The 19,926-nt window shown below is 32.7% G+C and overlaps 3 protein-coding genes across 5 annotated transcripts; all 3 read right to left on the bottom strand.

The window, feature by feature from the left end:
* Positions 1 to 1,120: 1,120 nt before the first annotated feature.
* Positions 1,121 to 4,410, bottom strand: LOC140182068 (uncharacterized). Its single transcript, XM_072228107.1, has 3 exons — positions 2,364 to 4,410; positions 2,079 to 2,264; positions 1,121 to 1,510 (listed from the first exon to the last, which is right to left on the bottom strand). Exons 1-3 carry the CDS (start codon positions 3,048 to 3,050, stop codon positions 1,241 to 1,243), a joined length of 1,143 nt encoding a protein of 380 aa, XP_072084208.1. The 5' UTR covers positions 3,051 to 4,410; the 3' UTR covers positions 1,121 to 1,240.
* Positions 4,411 to 4,662: 252 nt separating this feature from the next.
* LOC112776324 (FBD-associated F-box protein At5g60610) lies at positions 4,663 to 8,645 on the bottom strand. 3 transcript variants are annotated; one of them, XM_025820441.2, is made up of 5 exons: positions 8,300 to 8,645; positions 6,857 to 8,130; positions 6,571 to 6,756; positions 6,125 to 6,345; positions 4,663 to 5,013 (listed from the first exon to the last, which is right to left on the bottom strand). In XM_025820441.2, the coding sequence occupies exons 2-5, from the start codon at positions 8,102 to 8,104 to the stop codon at positions 4,965 to 4,967; spliced, it is 1,704 nt and encodes a 567-aa protein (XP_025676226.1). In that variant the 5' UTR covers positions 8,105 to 8,130; positions 8,300 to 8,645; the 3' UTR covers positions 4,663 to 4,964. The 3 variants fall into 3 exon arrangements, with proteins under 3 accessions (XP_025676226.1, XP_025676227.1, XP_072084207.1); XM_025820442.3 differs by having other exon boundaries at positions 6,857 to 8,120; positions 8,300 to 8,545; XM_072228106.1 differs by having other exon boundaries at positions 6,857 to 8,051; positions 8,300 to 8,532.
* Positions 8,646 to 10,805: 2,160 nt separating this feature from the next.
* On the bottom strand, positions 10,806 to 18,519 carry LOC112776323 (uncharacterized). The gene is made up of 16 exons (XM_025820440.3): positions 18,380 to 18,519; positions 16,984 to 18,254; positions 15,627 to 15,727; positions 15,406 to 15,532; positions 14,504 to 14,563; positions 14,349 to 14,416; positions 13,490 to 13,540; positions 13,282 to 13,390; positions 12,543 to 12,631; positions 12,256 to 12,325; positions 12,066 to 12,146; positions 11,871 to 11,966; positions 11,722 to 11,770; positions 11,500 to 11,610; positions 11,335 to 11,409; positions 10,806 to 11,093 (listed from the first exon to the last, which is right to left on the bottom strand). Exons 2-16 carry the CDS (start codon positions 18,226 to 18,228, stop codon positions 11,038 to 11,040), a joined length of 2,388 nt encoding a protein of 795 aa, XP_025676225.1. The 5' UTR covers positions 18,229 to 18,254; positions 18,380 to 18,519; the 3' UTR covers positions 10,806 to 11,037.
* Positions 18,520 to 19,926: the final 1,407 nt, after the last annotated feature.

The raw sequence follows: 19,926 nt of genomic DNA, 5'->3' as shown, positions 1-19,926 counted from the left end.
TGTATAAATATATGTATTATTTAACTAATTTTTAATATGTGTTTTATATTTTAATATATATTTTATACTAATAGCTAATTTTAATGTACATATAACATAATTAAAAAATATATATTTATACTTACAAAATTTAAAAGTTAAGAATACTTTTAAAAAATATTATACTTGTGTTTGTCCTTATAAGTTTTGTATTTATTTTTTAAAAAGTACTGATTGTTCACCTTTTCTAAAAAGTACCTTTTTTTAAAGAAAAAAATCCAAAAAAAAAGCACATAATACCAATTTACCTTGGAGATCTTTAATTCTTTATATTCAAGGCAAGTTGTTCCATTGAATTCAATAGAAGGGAGGGGAAATCCCTTTTGTGATTGTCTAATTCTATATACATTAAATGGTATAAAATTTTTCTTTGTTATCAATAATTTTATTTAATTGTTATACATCAACTTTTGAACCTACAGTGAGAAAAAATTAATTTATGTTATATAACTATGAACAATTATAACTATAAAATATGTAAATTAATTCTATATTTTATCAAAGTAAATCCAGATTAGAATTTATTCACTTCAAATTATTATCTATAGAGTGTGTTACTTTCCTTATGAAATAAATTAAAAATAAAAATATTCTACATATATTAAAAATAACCATCAAATATATATATAAAATTAAATAATTAACTACTAAAATAATCAAATGTCATAAACTCATAACAGAGTAAGCAAATATGCAATAAATAAATAATAAAATTTGTTTATAGGTGTATCATAAAAAAAAATTGAGTTGTTAAATATATATTTCTATATCTAATAGTTAATTAGTGACTAATTTTTTATATATCCGTAAAATGATCGTTACAAAATACTACATAGATATTAGAAATCAGAAATCAGTTATTAATTAGTTAACAAATAAGAATATTTATTTGTTATTTACAAAAAATAGTTTGGATGTACTGCTGTAAAAAGTATTTGATTATTCTGTAAATATTTGATTATTTCAATATAAAATCTTTTATAAGTTTAATTATTTTGATGAAAAATCTTTGACAAGCAAGCTTGCTTATTCTGATATAAAATGTTAAAACATCATGCATTATGAAATTTAGATGTGAATGTTAAAGCAGAACATATCAATTACTTTCAACTGGTTCATCAACAGTTAAACACAAAGAAGGCAAGAAAACAAAAACGACATAACAAATTGCAGTTGTAATTTTGTATTTTAAGTTGTCTTACTATAATGAGTTCCACTCTAACTGAAAGTTAAGCTGCAGAGCCGGAGAAGAAAACTTCATTGGCAATGAATCCAAGAGTTCTTCACAATCCGGAGAAGAAAAATTCATTGGCAATGAATCCAAGAGTTCTTCACAATCACTGAGGTTCTTATATTTCTCAGGAGAGCTTCTGACTTTGACATCTTTCAAATCATGCCACCAACATTTCATTTGATTTGAACTGCAGCATCTCTCTTTCTCGTTGTTGCTCCTTAGCTTCTCCAATAATAACTGTTGTTGATTTGGCCAATTAACAACTAGAATTAAAGATGTGAAGGAGGTGGGAGAATACGTAATTTTTAAGCGTAAAATTAGTTTTTAAAATTTAAAAATCAGAATTGCCGCCCCAAACACTCCTCCTTTTTTAAAAAGTTGGCCACTTACTTTACTGCATATAGACTTGGTTCATAAACTTTCTCATTTTTTTTAATATATATTGATATATAATAAATTAACACAATAGCACTCAGAAAATAGTTATCAAACATTTCGAAACGACCGAAACTAAAAGATTCAGAACTAACAACTAAAATTCACAAAAAAATCCTTTAGATTTAAAAAAAAATACAATTGACGATAATCTTACATAGTATCATGTCAGTGTTTTATATGTAACAAAAATAAAACTATTTAACAATTTATCAATTTTGTCAACATAGTAAATCTTTAGAAGGCTACTTTAACCTTTTTATTATCTTTCAAATGATTTTTGTTTTTTCACGAATCAAACCACTGAAAAAATTGATCATGCATTGGACAATCAAATCAGGAGTTAAGGGGTAATGAATCAATGACAAACCTTAAGGAATATTCTGCTGCAGACTTTCACGTTCAAAGAAATAATAGCAGGACGGAAGCTCCAAAACAAATCATTGATAAGAAGCACACACAACTCTTCAGTTTCTTCAGCTACCGATAACCTCAATTCTTTGATCCTTGGCAGAGGGACTTGAACATTTTGTAGTACATCTTCATTGAACACCATCTGCTCATCCAAAATACAATTCCAACACAAATGACATCAAAGTTCCCATGTAAAGTTTTATTTTAGCAACTAAAACATAATTTGGTAATGTACACTTACAGATGAACCATTCAGGATTCCAAGATACAAGGATACCATAACATTTCTTGGTGCTATGTTCTGGAAAAATGCCCTAAGCCTTTTCAAATCCATACGAGATTCTATTGGGAAGACAAAATCAAAATCCACCTGATTTGAACAATTCACAAAAGATATAGCTGCTGGCATGTGGCTGGATTGTCCAGAATATCTACATGACTCTAAATTCGGCGCATCGATCTTAGCTTCCTTCAACTCAACGCAAGCCTTGAAGGACAAAACCTTGAGGCGAGAACTGGAGATCATTAGGCTCTCAGATGTAACACAACCACTTAATTCCAACCTCTCAAGGAAAGGAAACTTGTCAAAAAGTTCACGCAACCATTGGTTAGAGACAAAAACAGAACTCACAACCCCTAAAAGAAACACCTTCAAATTTCTGCACTTGTCTATACTGATATCACAAGGGAACTCAAATTCGTCATTACCAAGATGAAGATACTCTAGACTCGGCACATCAACATGAATTTCACGAAATCCAGAAAACTTAGCAGACTTTAGCTTAGGCAAATCATGTACTTTTACATTTTCCAACCCAACACAATTCTCCAATATTAATTCCTCAATCATAGGACAACCAGAAATGATATCTTCAAGCGCTTGTTCATGTCCCAAATAAACATAAACTAAGGACAATATCCGCAACATAGGGAACCTAATTCTGTGATTTACAATCAATTTGTCTGCTCTAATCTTCCCTAACAACACTAATTCAGTTAATGACTTGGCTTTCAGTACATCTGGTGGCAAGTAGTAATAATTGATAGAAGTTCATATCTAATATGTGATAGAGATGTATTTGTATTGAAATTTGTGAAGATTAGGTTCAAAAATAAAAAATATATGAAGATTGTGTTAGAATTTGTGAAGGTTAGGATGAGAAGTTAGAAATATATGAGGATTTCAATGGCAATATAATAGCGGGAAATATGTGCGAGAAAATGAAAAAAATTTTGTAAGCATAAGCCATCTTTGAAAAGCTCCCTCCTAGGTGCTTTCAAAAGCACCCCTAACTTTTAAAAGCCGCACAAGCACTTGAGCTTTTTTAATTTACCAAACGCAAAATGACGTGCTTGTGCACCTCCTGAAAAAGCTTTACCAAACCTAGCCTTCACCCAGTAGAAACCTGATTTTAGTGTGGCCCGAAAATAATGTGATTTTACTGGGACTAGGATCGGTTAAGAATATTAAAAATAGACTCAATCATTATTTAAGGTCGGATTCGGGTCAAGGTAAATCCGGTTTCACTCGACCCATGTTCATCCCAGTAGAATTAATCACAACTTAAAATAGTATTTTTATATTTAACAATAAAAAATAGATTAAGTTATATTACCAATAAAATTTATTATTTTTTATTAATATTTGACTAATTCTAAATTCTAAATTCTAAATCTTAAATCCTAAATACTAATAACAAAAAAAATAAAATATTAGTTTATATTAATAAATGATTACTCCCCTAATATTTCTCTAAAAGCTAATTATAAAATAGGGTATTATTTTTGAATTGCCAACCACAACATTAAATTCGAAACAAGTAAGATTAATACTAGCGAAAGACATATTTGCCAATGCCACAGAAGATTTAGATTCTTGATAAGTAAAAGTAATCAAACTCGGAGCATTAATCTACGCATTCTCCAAATTAGAACACCAAGCAACCTTTAAAACTTTAAGCTGCACCACTGAAAAGATGCATTTCTCTAGATATAACGCAATTTCGTTAATTTCAGTTTCTCAAGGCCATAAAATGTATGGAAAAGTTCAAGAAACCACATGCTTGTGAGAATCAAATTGTTTGGATATTGAAAGCCTAGATATTTTACATTTGAACACGTACATGTGTTCCTATTGGCGGTTCTATTGTTAAGAGTAATTCACCAAGTAAAAAAAAAATATAAAATGAGAAGATATATAATCTAATTTAATTTGAAGGCATCAACTTAGTAAGTCTCTCGTCTTATTAGAGTGTTAGGGAATCAGCACTTTTGTTAAATTCTGACCAGCACTTAATCATCAAAAGAAAATTGAATGCTTCTACACCATTAGATGCAATCACACACCATTAAAAATATCATTGATGGCTAATTGATAGCTAAAAACCACAAAATCTGCTGACCTCCTAAATTTTCTCCTAATTTAATATAGTAATTAAATTGAAAAAAAAATTGATATATAATAACATAGCATGATAACTTAGCTAATTAAATCAAAACCCTACTATAATTGGAAAGCATAGATATAATCCAAATTAAAATTAAGGAGAACTAAAAAGGCAACAATATCATATACTAGATAAGCACAATTTGTGAATACATTGTTTTGATTATCAAGAGCTGAAACATGGTGCCATCGTCAGATAATACTAGTAGCAACCATCTCAGTCTAATATGCAAAATTATTATGCTAATTTTTCTGCTTTTAGTCATAGTAGAAGAACATTAGGGATGCAACAACCACAAGCAATGATTCATAATAGGTCTTCGATTGAAGTTGGACCTGGTATCTTCATAATGTATTGTTGGAAAACCAAATCATGAATCCTCAATGCAGCATGAATTAGTTGACGCTGGGACCGGCATTGATGCCGCCGCCGGACAGAGAAGTACTGCCGCCAAAAGAGTTGAGTTTAGATGAAAATATAAATCCAAGCCAAGCAAATAAATAACTACCAGGCAATGTTGTAGCATTGCATGAATTACAATTATATAGCTTTTAATTCTATCATCACGTTTAAGTATACGTTTCTTGCTTTAACGGGTCTAGGGAATAACAAACCTCAAAGAGAGATCGAATTGACTATCCATGTGGTAATTTTCTAATGTATGGTTGATATAAATAGATGAAAATATTGTTAGATTTTATTATCATATACTAGGATTATTATAGTTTCTGTTGACAAGTATTTGAGTTAATTAATATATTTATTTACTTATTTATTAGAGTGAATACCTCATCCGGCCCCTGACAATTATCTCGAAAGGACAACGAGGCCCCCAAGAAAAAAAAACACCCAATCCGGCCCCTGATAAATTTTTTTTGGGACAGATTAGCCCCTGTGCCAAAAAAAATAACATTGATTTTTTTTTGGCACAGGGGCCTCGTTGTCCTTTCGAAGTAATTGTCAGGGGCCGGGTTGGGTTTATTTTTTTTGTCAGGGGCCGGGTTGGGGTTTTTTTTTTGTCAGGGGCCTCGTTGTCTTTCGAAGTAATTGTAAGGATTGGTGGTTAGGTGCAGTAAAACTCTTACTTTTACTTTATTAAAATTAATTTTTAAATATAATTTTTTTAAAATTATAGAATATGATAATTTAAAATAAGGCATGATTTGATAAAACTTTTTGAGAAGATATTTATACTTGTAAATACATCATTTTTTTACATGATAAATTAAAAACGATTGTGTATATGTGTTTGTAGTTTTAAAAAGTTAAAAGTTTTGAAAGCACGTAAGAATATTTTGTGAAAATTAGTTTATACTTATTCAAAATATTAAAAAGTCTAAAACATATAATAAATGTTCAAATGTAAAGTTCCATTCAGAATCAAATTTTCTCTCATTTTATGAAATTTAGATGTGAATGTTAAAGCAGAACATATCAATTACTTTCAACTGGTTCATCAACAGTTCAACAATAAGAAGGCAAGGAAAAAAAAAACAAAAAAACAAAAACGACACAACAAATTGCAGTTGTAATTTTATATTTTAAGTTGTCTTACTGTAACGAGTCCCACTCTAACTGAAAGTTAAGCCGAAGAGCCGGGAAAGAAAAATTTAATGGCATTGAATCCAAGAGTGCTTCACAATCACTGATGTTCTCATATTTCTCAGGATAGCTTCTGACTTTGACATCTTTCAAATCATGCCACCAACATTTCATTTGACTTGAACTGCAGCATCTCTCTTCCTCGTTGTTGCACCTTAGCTTCTCCAATAGTAGCTGTTGTTGATTTGGCCAATTCACAACTAGAATTAGAGAGGTCAAGGGGGTGGGAGAGTACGTGTTTTTTAAGCGTAAAACTAGTTTTTAAAATTTAAAAATCAGAATTTTTTAAAAAGTTGGCTATATAGAATTGGTTCATAAACTTTCTCAAACCATTGAAAAAATTGATCATGCATTGGACAATCAAATCAGGAGTTAAGGGGCAATTAATCAATGACAAACCTTAAGGAATATTCTGCTGCAAAGTCTCACGTTCAAAGAAATAATAGCAGGACGGAAGCTCCAAAACAAATCATTGATAAGAAGCACACAGAACTCTTCAGTTTTTTCAGCTACCGATAACCTCAATTCTTTGATCCTTGGCAAAGGGACTTGAACATTTTGTAGTACATCTTCATTGAACACAATCTGCTCATCCAAAATACAATTCCAACACAAATGACATCAAAGTTCTCCATGTAAACTTTTATTTTAGCGACTAAAACATAATTTGGTAATGTACACTTACAGATGAAGCTCTCATGATTCCAAGATACAAGGATACCATAACATTTATTGGTGCTATGTTCTGGAAAAATGCCCTAAGCCTTTTCAAATCCATACGAGATTCTAGTGGGAAGCCAAAATCAAAATCCACCTGATTTGAACAATTCACAAAAGATATAGCTGCTGGCATGTGGCTGGAGTTTCCATAATATCTACATGACTCTAAATTCGGCGCATCGATCTTAGCTTCCTTCAACTCTAAGCAAGCCTGGAAGGACAAAACCTTGAGCCTAGAACTGGAGATCATTAGGCTCTCAGATGTAACACAACCACTTAATTCCAACGTCTCAAGGAAAGGAAACTTGTCAAAAAGTTCACGCAACCATTGGTTAGAGACAAAAACAGAACTCACAGCCTCTAAAATAAACACCTTCAAATTTCTGCACTTGTCTATACTGATATCACAAGGGAACTCTAATTTGCCATTACCAAGTTCAAGATACTCTAGACTCGGTACATCAACATGAATTTCACGAAATCCAGAAAACTTAGCAGACTTTAGCTTAGGCAAATCATGTACTTTTACATTTTCCAATCCAACACAGTGCTCCAATACTAAATCCTCAATCATAGGACAACCAGAAATGAGATCTTCAAGCGCTTGTTCATGTCCCAAATAAACATAAACTAAGGACAATATCCGCAACATAGGGAACCTAATTCTGTGATTTACAATCAATTTGTCTGCTCTAATCTTCCCTGACAACACTAATTCAGTTAATGACTTGGCTTTCAGTATATCTGGTGGCAAGTAGTAATAATTATCAACGGCGTGTGAGTCAAACTCACATCCAAAGTAACAGTCAGCAAGTTCAAGTTCAAGCTTTAGCACCTGAATACTGCTACTTTCACCTACTATCTTCATCCACAGGTCGACGAGATGTGGCATGAACCGAGGATGGAAGAACATCATACTCAGGTTAAATTCTTTGATGGCAAAGCCGTGGTGGTGGAACCTAACAAGTCTCCTATCCACAGACTTGAGGAAGCTGTTCGCTTTCCTCCTGTTTTCTTGTATCGTCAGGGGATCTTTTCTATCCATCCAGAGCATGTGGCCGCCTTGAGAGCCGTCGAAGACCAAGATGGGGAATGAGGACCATGTTTCATGCCAAGCCTTGGACAAAACACTGGTCCTTGCAGCATCTTCGTAAGGCAACCTTGAAAGAATGTCATGCAGGATTATCTTTGGCAGATCAGAAATTTTGTCCATTTCCTTAATAAAATCTCTGAGCTCCCCTAACAGAAACAATTACTAAGGATTAAATAATGTTCTTCAATTACATTCAATAATTCTATGCTAATAACTTTCATCATAATAGAAGAGAAGTGTCATTGATATATTGAAATGAAAGGTTGTAGTGGGATGCAAGTGTATGAAAAAGCTGTTTGAGTGTAAATTGCATACCAGTGTGTTGAAGAATTGCTGAGACTGAGATCGTTGATGTGCATTGAGAATTTGGTAAAGTGTGAAAAACCTATCTCATCAAGATCTTCATCTGCTATGAATTATTGAATTTATTTTTCAAGCAACTATCTTTCTTTCTTCCCTGCCTGTGCCTTGTCATATCAAATAAGAGTCATCAAATATTTCAGGTTAAGGTTTAAAGAACTTTTTCCCGTTTGAAAGTTGTGTAGCATGTAAAACAGTAAAAGGAAGGAGTGGGAGGAGATAGTGGAATTTAGGGGTACAGATGACCTGGCCGGTCCGAAGATCCGGCCTGGATTTGAATCTTTTGGGTTTAATTTAGTGTGGTATTAGGATTTAGCATCAGGTAAGAATTTTAAAAATAGATTCATCATTATTTAGAGTTGGGTTCGGATTCTCTCTAATTTTTTTTAACACTTGAAGAAATACAGTGTGATCTCTCACCATTAACTTTATGAGTGGGACCAAAATTAAATATGAGAGAGAGCAATGAAGGATGAGAGATCACAATTGACACCATCCAATTTTTTGTTCACCGGAGATGATCTAATCCTAGGCGAACCCAGTTTCACCTACCCCATATGCACTTTAGAGGGACTAAAAAAATATATATATTTTGAATTAATTATAATATTATGTTATATTAATTATAAGTTTATTGTTTTATTTTTAATTACATTTGTTGAATTAGAAAATAGATAAAAAAAATATGAAATTAGAATTTATGAACAAATTTAAATTCAAGTATGGTTATCAACTTCTCTGCAATAAGTATTTTTCTTCTTTATAAATAAGTGCATCATAATTTTTTGACATAACATTTATCAAGACCCAGACTTCACCCAGTAGAGACATAACATTTGGTAAAGTGTGAAAAACCTATCTCATCAAGATCTTCATCTGCTATGAATTATTGAATATATTTTTCAAGCAACTATCTTTCTTTCTTCCCTGCCAGTGCCTTGTCATGTCAAATATGACTCATCAAATATTTCAGGTTAAGGTTTAATCAACTTTCTCCCATTTGAAAGTTGTGTAGCATGTAAAACAGCAAAAGGAAGGAGTGCGAGGAGATAGTGGAATTAATCATAACTTGAAATAGTATTTTTATACTTAACAATAAAAAATAAACTAAGTTATATTACTAATAAAATTTATTATTTTTTATCAATATTTGACTACCTCTTACACTTTGTTTGGATTTAGGAAAAAAAATTAAAAATAAAAGAAAAAATAGAATTATTTGTATGTTGTTTGGATAAATATAAAATAGATGTAAAAAAGTAGAGAAATTTTTTTTTGTTTGAATGAAAAAAAATGAGAAGAAAAAAAATTATAATAGTATAAAATTAATACTAAATTTATATTAATAATTGTTAATAATAATATAACTAAGGGTAGTATTGAAAATGTAAAAAATATGGCAATTTCTTTTCTATTTTCTTTCCTTTCTATTTTCTTTGATAACCAAACAAAGGAAAATATCATTTTTCACTCATTTTTCCTCCAACCAAACATTGTGTTAAGTTTTAAGTTATTAACTTGTCCAAATGCCAAAAGTAGGCTATGCTTCAGTGAACTGGAGAGTGAGGTTCAAGTGTTCAACCCGAAATGCCTAGGGAAACTAAGATCAAGTCGAATTATATTGATTCCTTTCAGTCTTCAACATGACTATCCGCTAAATTTTGGTTTTGTAAAGAATGTTTGAACAATGGTATAGTGAGAAGCCGGGCTGAGCAAGCAAATAATGCACCTAAAAACAAGGAAAAGAATCCAGATACTTTGCTAAAAACGACAAATTTCTCACTAGAAAATTGATCATTGGCAATTATGAATTATCTTATTCTGTAATTTACATTCCCCTTAGTTTTTCTTTTTTGTCAAGTTATACCCTTACAGACACACCCCTTCCCTTTTGCCATGGATTCTATATATCAACTTCCTAGTCATGGCTAGGATTCGAACCTAGTGCACCCCGGTTTTCATAAAAAGTAACAAAAAATATCAGCCCAATGCCTAACGCACGAACACAAAAGAACATAATGTAGGCTCTAGGCTTACAAGTTTAGACAAAAACAGTTTGTGAATTTGAACGACTCCCTATAATTTTATTAAAAGAATAAAAAAGAAAAGAATTCTAAATGTATGATTTTGTTTCTTGTTAACCTGCCACTATTAGTATCAGATAGTGATGCAATATAGAAGAGTGGTAGCTAGCAATCAAGTTTGTCATTAATGTACTCTCCCTCTTCCCCGCTTCCGCCGGCGGCAAACAAAACACCAAACCAAGTGAAACCCAAGCCTGACAACCGACTTTGATACATTATAATGTTGATGATTCTATACACCTTGTTTATGATATGAAATGGTGACCTTGACTGGAAGGGCAAAAAAAAAAAAAATAAATGCAAACATGCTTGTCCTAGAGATATAACTTCGATCTATCAGAGCTCTCGGGAGTTAAGGAGAACAGTCACCAACAAAATTTCGGTTCAAATCCTTATATATCCATTTTAAAAATAAATTAAAAATACAATGGCTAATTCAACAAGTAAAAAATACTAACTAATATCAACCTCATGGGTAAAATACAAGCAAAGAACAGACCATTCTTTTACACAATCCTTGAATCTTAAATATAAACAACCGTATACCATCCTTTTACACCAATCCTTGAATCTCACAAAAGACAGGAAATGGACTCTTTCTCCGAACAATTAAACAGATACAACACGAGCCTTGTACATGATTATGTAAGCCATGTGCCAATCACCTAGAGACAAACATCATATAACAATTTATTATTAATCTATTATCTCACCCACAAATAATAACGAGAAGAAAAGGATGGATTAAACTATAATGATTGAGCTAAGCCGGTGAAGGAAGAAAAAGAAAGAGGAACTCATGCAAATTCGTTTTTTACTTGGTATGATAGGCTCAATTGTAAAAGGGGATGATAGATAATTTTTTCATATTATCCATATCCACACATTAATTCTGCATATTCTCACCTCCTCCAGATAGTCTAGTGATGTCGTCTTCTATTCTGGGTTTGGGGTTGTCATCATCAAACTCTATCCACTTCCCTACAAACAACAAAATAACTATTAAGTTACTTTGAAAAGACATGGAGGAAAAAAAAATCAAGAACATAATGTGTTATCCAAGATCCACACCATTTTCTTGCTTGACCCAACCAACATAATGCCCCGAATCAGCACTTCTACCCTTGTGGGTCAATACGGCAACCAAATCATATATTCCAGTCATCTGCGTAGCTTTTTCACCTATGGACACAGACAATGAGTGTCAGAAGCAGATAGAGGATTGATAACAGGGAAAAATAAACAAAAAGGAAAGGAAGAAGATAGCAGAAAGAGGAATGTGGTCAATTTTACCCTCTTCCATTGGAGCTACAGATGGCTCGCCTCCTCCATTTGAAGATCCCTGAATCAATGAAACAAATGAAGTATATGGCTTGTAGCTACTTATGCACAACAAGGTATGTGTGTCATATGGTATGGAATGGGAGTCTAAGTTTCCTCACCTCTGCATCTGCCATTTTTTCATCGTTATCCTTTTGAACTGAGCTTTTCTCACTGCCTTTCAGACCAAGCTTTTTTCCTTCCTCATCTCTTAGGAGCTAAAGTAAAATGCCCAGAGTGAGAACATAGACCACACATTTTCGTAAAGCAAATACCAGAACAACCAGAATTTTCAAATGAAAAAACAGTGTGTAAACCTTTCTTGGGGCTTCCAACTTTTTGCGAAGATCATCAGAACAAAAGTCATAAACATCCAACTCCAAAGGATAATCCACTTTCTGAGATAGCCAAGCACATTCACAAATATAATGTAAATTAGTTAACAATATCAAACCAGCACCAGCTCTATCCATAAGTACACAAAAAGGGAAAGATAGTGAGCTATACCCGCAAAATCTTGGCCTTTTGGTTGGACTCTCTCTTCCAGAAAAAACGGACAAACTGAACTGTCAAATACCTTCAAAAAGAAAGAGTTGAAATTGATCTCAGATTTGCCCCCCTTAAGCAATTAGCAATGAAGAAATGAAGCTCAACCACGAGATGCACTATCGTATACCAAGGGAAAATACAACTACACCCTAATACAATGGAGGCTAAATTATGCTACATTAAAATGTAGACTAAAGTAAACAAAAGCCAAAATGTAAGAAATATATCCAAAACTGAATGCCAACCTTGGCAAGGCATTGATGCGTGATTCCTTCAAGTAGTTAGCACTACGGCCCAAAGCAGGGGAAGCTTTCTCCAATTCTGATTTTAATCCCTGCATAAGTCAGCTGGGTTAACAAATAGAGGAATCATTCATCATAAAGAAAAATTGCGTAGAATCCACTACATTCAAACAGTTTAAAATTTGTACACACGAATTATGTTGTTCTAACTATAGCATTTCTAATTCTAATCAGTCGACATCACAATCATTGTTTGGGTTATTCATGACCAAGAAATATTTTTTTACTAGAAATCTCTTGGTGGAAGTGTACTCTTAATTTTGGCATGAATGTCTACATTTGAAGTTACTTGTTTGGCATAATAAGCAAAAATCATGGATGAACAGCAACAGGCCAACAGCAGTAAAGATTGAACAGAACCATAGAAAAATAATATCTTGAATTTAATGTAATTTTCAGAAACCCCCTGTATATTTGCACTTTAACCAATGAAATAGTATTCAGCTTAATAATCAAAAACAAAATTATCAGCAGTAGCTTTAAGCAAGAAAGAGGCTCCAAGGAAATCGGAGAGAAGAGATAAACAGATCAAGAACACTATCATGGCTGACAGAACAAGTTGAGCATAAAAAGAGGGCACAGACTTGCAAGGTGAAAATACATTCTTTAGTTAAAAATATGAACAGGATTGTCTATGGAAAAACAGAGGCCTCATTCCTGCAATTTATTAAATAACCCTTACTTGTTTTATTCCTTCATGCAAATGGTTCACCTCCTGAGATATGTGGCATTTAAGTGAATAAACAGATTCTGTTTCTGAGCTTTCTTCGTTACTCTCTTGGCAATGAATCCTAATAAGAGGTAAAAAAAAATAATCTCACAATACATTACGAATACGATTACTATAGAACATTAGAGGCCAACCATTCCACAATAAGGTCTATGTATACCTGCTAATAAGTTCTATGCCAAAAAGAGCCTTCACAGCATCAGCATTTTCACTGAGAAAAGATAACATGTAAATAGAAGTAGAGTATTCATGAAAGAAATAGGTGCATGGAAAACAAACAAGTAACATACAAATGAAGACTTCTTTTAAACATGTAGCACATAACTTTTTTAAGCTAGTAGGACCAGAGTTCATTTATAAGACAGAAGGGCAAGGATTTGAAAACAAAAATAGAGCCTCAATAGTACATATACTAATATAAAACTTCTTTGGGGGAAGAAACAGTATTATTAACAAGGGAACTCTCTTCTCCTATCTCTCCCCGTTGGTTGCAGGGTTGCAAGTATTCTCTTTTCTACATGACTATATCTTCTTTGGTAGCAGCACAATCGCCACCATTATTTGTGCAATTGCTGTAGTCTTTCTTATGCTCTGCGCCTTCGTTCCTCGGCTGTGCTATGTTCTGTTCATACCATCCTTCTCCTCAAAAATATGTTATATTATCACTCCTAACTCCTTATTTTTAAGTGATAATTTGTTGGATAATTATATATTTCTGTTTTATTACCTGTGTTGAAAGCTATGTGACAATGGAATTATTAATGAAGAATTGTGCATTTTATTTCAAGTTTAATCATGTCAAACGTGATTATTTATGATATCTTGTATAAAAATGTAATATTTTGTTCATTTATTATTCATGTTTTCCATCTGTGTCACAATTCTACAATTTACAATTTTACAACTTCTGATTCTAGATAAAATCTAAATTTTTACAAGTTGACCTTCGTCACAAATAAATATGGTTACAAGAATTGCAGCAATTGCATTTAGTTACTGAAAAGCAAGGGCAAAATTACCTAGATCCATTAGATCTTAGAGACTGAGAAAGTGTATATAGAAGTTGTGTCCAACATTCTTCAGCATCCTGTTTGACATGGAAAATAACATGAGTCATTTATTTTAAAAAAACTAAACTAAACTAAATTAACAAAGTGACATTCTACATATAAACCTGTTGCATGAACACTCCATTATGCAGCTGGCCAAATTGAGGGTACTTCTTCCTCAATAACTGGAAATGCATTAACAAATCAGAACAAAATCACTTTCCATCAATCATAATGAAACATGAATAAAACAATAACCAGGTATTAAAATACATATAATATATGAAGAAAGAGTTTCAATTCACAATGAGAGCAACTTATCCTCATGAAATATCACAAGAAATGGAAAATGATAAACAATGATTTCAAAACATAAGCAGAGGTGATAAATATGGGGAACTATAAAAGACGGGTCCTACAGAAAGACTTCCATCCTGAAGGATAGACAGTACGCAGAAATCATATTTAACGGAGTCTTCTCCCAACCATTAAAGGAAAGGCTCATTCAATGCCTATTCAATGGAAAAAGCACTACTTTGGATAATTCAAGAATATCCCACAATTTATTTCCCATGAAGCAAAGAGTAACTGATTATAAAATCTTACAATAATGAAACAAAAAACAGCAATATTACTCTTTCAAGAGGTCTAATGTATACCAAATGAATAGAAATCAATTCATCACAAAAGTACCACAATAACAAGTATCCAAATATTTGTATCAGAATTTCAACAATAATCAACCTAATACATATTATGAAATTTCAAATGTACTATTATAAAATCATAAACAAATTGCTTTCAACTGAATTGAAACCAGAAGTTTGAACCAGAATTCTAAAGATATCTATCCAAAACCAATGTGTTACTAGCACTTCAAATATGCACTATTGTGGATAGATATTGTAACATTCCAATATAGAAAGGAAAAAAGGTCATCCCAAAATCGTATGACATCATAACATATAAGGATGGAAATAAAAAAGATTCTTAAAAAATATAGCAGCAGTCTAGTTAGATAATGTACCATCCAAAATTGCATTGGCGCCACAGGCTTGACACTTTTATCAAGCTCATTGAATAAGTCACGGGTAGCAACTGTCAACAGATGAGAAGACTGGTCAACATCATTGTTCCTTCCTGAATGTGAGTACCTGAGTCCAGGAGAGTTTGCATACATTGTTCAGGTATAGGCCATAAATGCATGAAAGAAAGTTGCCAACTAATGTTCCCTCAGAAAGGACTCACTGAATCAAAGCTGACTTCAACTCTGGCACAGAATGGAGACATTGTAATGTTGAGTTCATATAACAGGTATTTCCCAAATTGAAAAGGCCAGCAGTATGTCCCTGGAAAGAAAGAAAAGAAAAATCAGATATTAAAGAATGAAACTAGTGTATGACTCAAATAAGCACAAGTTAAATTTGAACAAATAAAAGAATAAAATTCAATGTTCCATAGACAATAAGGCTCGCCCAATAGTATTCGGCCTCAATAGTCCGGTAATCAAACACATGAATCATAAAACTAAACTCATAACAGTTTACATGAGGAATCAGAAGCTTGTAAGCATTTACATTAGAATTGTAAACTCGATTACAGAACCTAATTATCAGAGTTAACTCGAGTTTAATAACAGAATATAGATATAAAAACAACCATTTGGTCTTAAGATGGGTAAATGTGACATCACATTGGACCCTCGGTTATTAATAACACCAAAACATTCATTCAATGGTAATCAATCCAAGCGGGTATCATTTTAATAAGAAATTCGAGTGCAAAAAAGTGACATTTAACTATCTAAGGAAAAATGTGGTATCATGCATAAATGGACAACTAATACGATGTTACATATAACTTTATCATACCATAAACACAATTGCTCTGTATTTTGCAACTGGGAAGAGGGGGGGGGGAGGGGAAGGGAAGGAGCAACTGTCCAGCAATTAGACCTACGGACTATTTATGTTAGGATTAAAGAAGATCTATGTTGATGTGAACATAAGAAAAATTAACATATCTTCATCTAATTATCTTAAGTGGGATAACACAAAGTCCAAGATGATCAAAACAAGAAATCATAATACAACCAGAATACTGAGGAGAAGTTGCAATCTGCAACCACTTTTTACACCACTATCCAATACAAGGCTCCACCAAAATTATTTATAGACCATGAAATAGTTGACATTCTTAGGAAAACAAAAATGAGTGAAAAGAAACGAGAATATTGCTCAATCATTTATTTCCAAAATTGAAGATCATAGTTATTTGACCTGGAGCTAATTTAAAATTAAAAAAAAAAGGAGTATTTAGGGAAAGAGACTATTGTCATAAACAAATTGAAGATGAAGGCGCTATTGGCAAACAATACACATAGTTTCTAACTATTAGGGGGTGGGGGTGAAGATACACCACTAAGTTTTATAAATGGCTGATATTAAGAGGATTTAGAGCTAAACTATTAACAAACACAAGCATTCCTCCATTCATAAACATAGAGCATAGACAAAAACAGCTTAAACTTACAACAGCAACTACTTGTTCTCCATGTAAAGTTTTACTTTAGCAACTAAAACAGAATTTGGTAATGTACACTTACAGATGAATCTTTCATGATTCTAAGAGACAAGGTAACATTTCTTGGTTCTATGTGCTGGAAAAATGCCCTAAGCCATTCCAAATCCAGACGAAATTCGATTGCGAAGACAGCATCAAATTCCACCTTATTTGAACAGTTCACAAAAGATATGGCTGCTGGCATGTGGCTGTGAGTTCCAAAGTATCTACATGACTCTAAATTCGGTGCATCGATCTTAGCTTCCTTCAACTCTAAGCAAGCCCAGAAGGACAAAACCTTGAGCCTAGAACTGGAGATCATTAGGCTCTCAGATGTAATACAACCACATAATTCCAACCTCTCAAGTGAAGGAAACTTGTCAAAAAGTTCAAGCAACCATTGGTTAGAGACAAAAACAGAACTCACAGCCTCTAAAAGAAGCACCTTCAAATTTCTGCACTTGTCTATATTGATATCACAAGGGAACTCTAATTCGTCATTACCAAGATGAAGATACTCTAGACTTGGCACATCAACATGAATTTCACGAAATCCATAAAACTTAGCAGACTTTAGCTTAGGCAAATCATGTACTTTTACATTTTCCAATCCAACACAGTGCTCCAATTTCAAGTCTTCAATCATAGGACAACCAGAAATGAGATCTTCCATGGCTTGATCATGTCCCAAATAAACATCAATTAAGGACAATATCCGCAACATAGGGAACCTAATTCTGTGATTTACAAACAATTTATCCACTCTAATCTTCCCTGACAACTCTAATTCAGTTAATGACTTTGCCTTCACTACATCTGGTGGCAAGCAGTAATAATTATCAACCGTGTCAGAGTCAAACTCAAATCCACGGCAATAGTCAACAACTTTAAGTTTAAGCTTTAGCACTTGAATACTACTACTTTCACCTACTATCTTCATCCACCGATCGACGCGATGTGGCATGAACTGAGGATGGAAGAACGTCATACTAAGGCTGAATTCTTTGATGGCGAAGCCGTGGTGGTGGAACCTAACAAGTGTTCTGTCCACAGAGTTGAGGAAGTTGCTGACTTTCCTTCTGTGATCTTGTATCTTCAGGGGATCATTTGTATCCTCAAAGCGCAAGAACACGCCTTGGTCAAAGCCGTGGAAGACCAAGATGGGGAATGAGGACCATGTTTCATGCCAAGCCTTGGACAAAACACTGGTCCTTGCAGCATCTTTGTAAGGCAATCTTGAAAGAATGTCATGGAGGATTATCTTTGGCAGATCAGAAATTTTGTCCATTTCCTTAATAAGACCTCTGAGCTCCCCTAACAGAAACAATTACTAAGGATTAAGTAATGTTCTTCAATTACATTCAAAGTCATTGATATATTGAAATGAAAAGTTCTAGTGAGATGCAAGTATATGAAAAAGTTGAGTGTAAAATGCATACCAGTGTGTTGAAGAATTGCTGAGACTGATGAGATTTTGGTAAAGTGTGAAAAACCTATCTCATCAAGATCTTCATCTGCTATGAGTTATTGAATTTATTTTTCAAGCAACTATCTTTCTTTCTTCTCTGCCAGTGCCTTGTCATGTCAAATATGACTCATGAAATATTTCAGGTTAAGGTTTAATCAACTTTCTCCCGTTTGAAACTTGTGTAGCATGTAAAACAGTAAAAGATAGTGAAATTAATCAAAACTTAAAATAGTATTTTTATATTTAACAATAAAAATTAAACTAAGTTATATTACTAATAAAATTTATTATTTTTTATTAATATTTGAATAATTCTAAATTCTAAATCGTCTTAAATCCTAAATACTAATAGTACAAAAATAAAATATTAGTTTATATTAATAAAAGATTACTCCCTAATATTTCTCTAAAAGCTAATTATAAAATAGAGTATTATTTTTGAATTGTTAACCACAACATCAAATTCGAAACAAGTAAGAATAATACTAGCAAAGGACACATTTGCCAATGCCACAGAAGATTTAGAATCTTGATAAGTAAAAATAATCAAACTGGGAGCATTAATCCATACATTCTCCAAATTAAAACACCAAGCAATCTTTAAAACTTTAAGTTGCACACTGAAAAAATGCATATGTCTAGATAGAATCCAATTTCGTTCATTTCTGTTTCTCAAGAAGCCACATGCTTGTGAGAATCAAACTGAAAACCTACATATGTACCTATTAGCGGTTCTATTGTTAAGAGTAGGAAGTAGAAACATACAAAAAGTGAACATAGGATTGGATGGTCTAAGACAAAATATATATTTTTTAAGTTTTTTAATAATTAATAAATATTTTTTATTTAATTTTAACTATAACTTAATCTTTTATATATTATTTAATTATTAAATTTATTCTCTATTTTATAAATTATTATTTTGTTTATTAATAATTAAAAGCAATACAATTCACCAATGGCACGCTGGTTTGCTCTATTGGATTCAAATTCCAAGTATAGCTCCTCATCAAGGCCAGTCTATCCTATGATCAATGAGAGGAGACAAAAATAAGTTCAAAAGTAGGACAAAGAATTTTATGGATGAGCCTTGGTTGTTGTAGTAATTAACATATACTAAAAAAATATTCGTGTAACAAGAAATTCTCCAATAGCTAAGCTTTAGGACTTAGGAGGGCATTTAGGAACTACTCATCACCATCTCAGTCTAATATGCAAAATTATTATGCTAATTTTTCTGCTTTTAGTCATAGTAGAAGAACATTAGGGATGCAACAACCACAAGCAATGATTCATAATAGGTCTTCCATTGCAGTTAGACCTGGGTATCTTCATAATGTATTGTTGGGAAACCAAATCATGAATCCTCAATGCAGCATGCATTACTTGACGCTGGGACCGGCGTTGATGCCGCCGTGGACAGAGAAGTACTGCTGCCAAAAGAGTGGAGTTTAGGTGAAAATATAAATCCAAGCCAAGCAAATAAATAACCCCAGGTAATGTTGTAGCATTGTATGA

This window comes from Arachis hypogaea, chromosome 19, assembly GCF_003086295.3.
Source record: "Arachis hypogaea cultivar Tifrunner chromosome 19, arahy.Tifrunner.gnm2.J5K5, whole genome shotgun sequence".
Taxonomy (NCBI): domain Eukaryota; kingdom Viridiplantae; phylum Streptophyta; class Magnoliopsida; order Fabales; family Fabaceae; genus Arachis; species Arachis hypogaea.
This window is presented reverse-complemented; position numbering and strand designations above follow the sequence as displayed.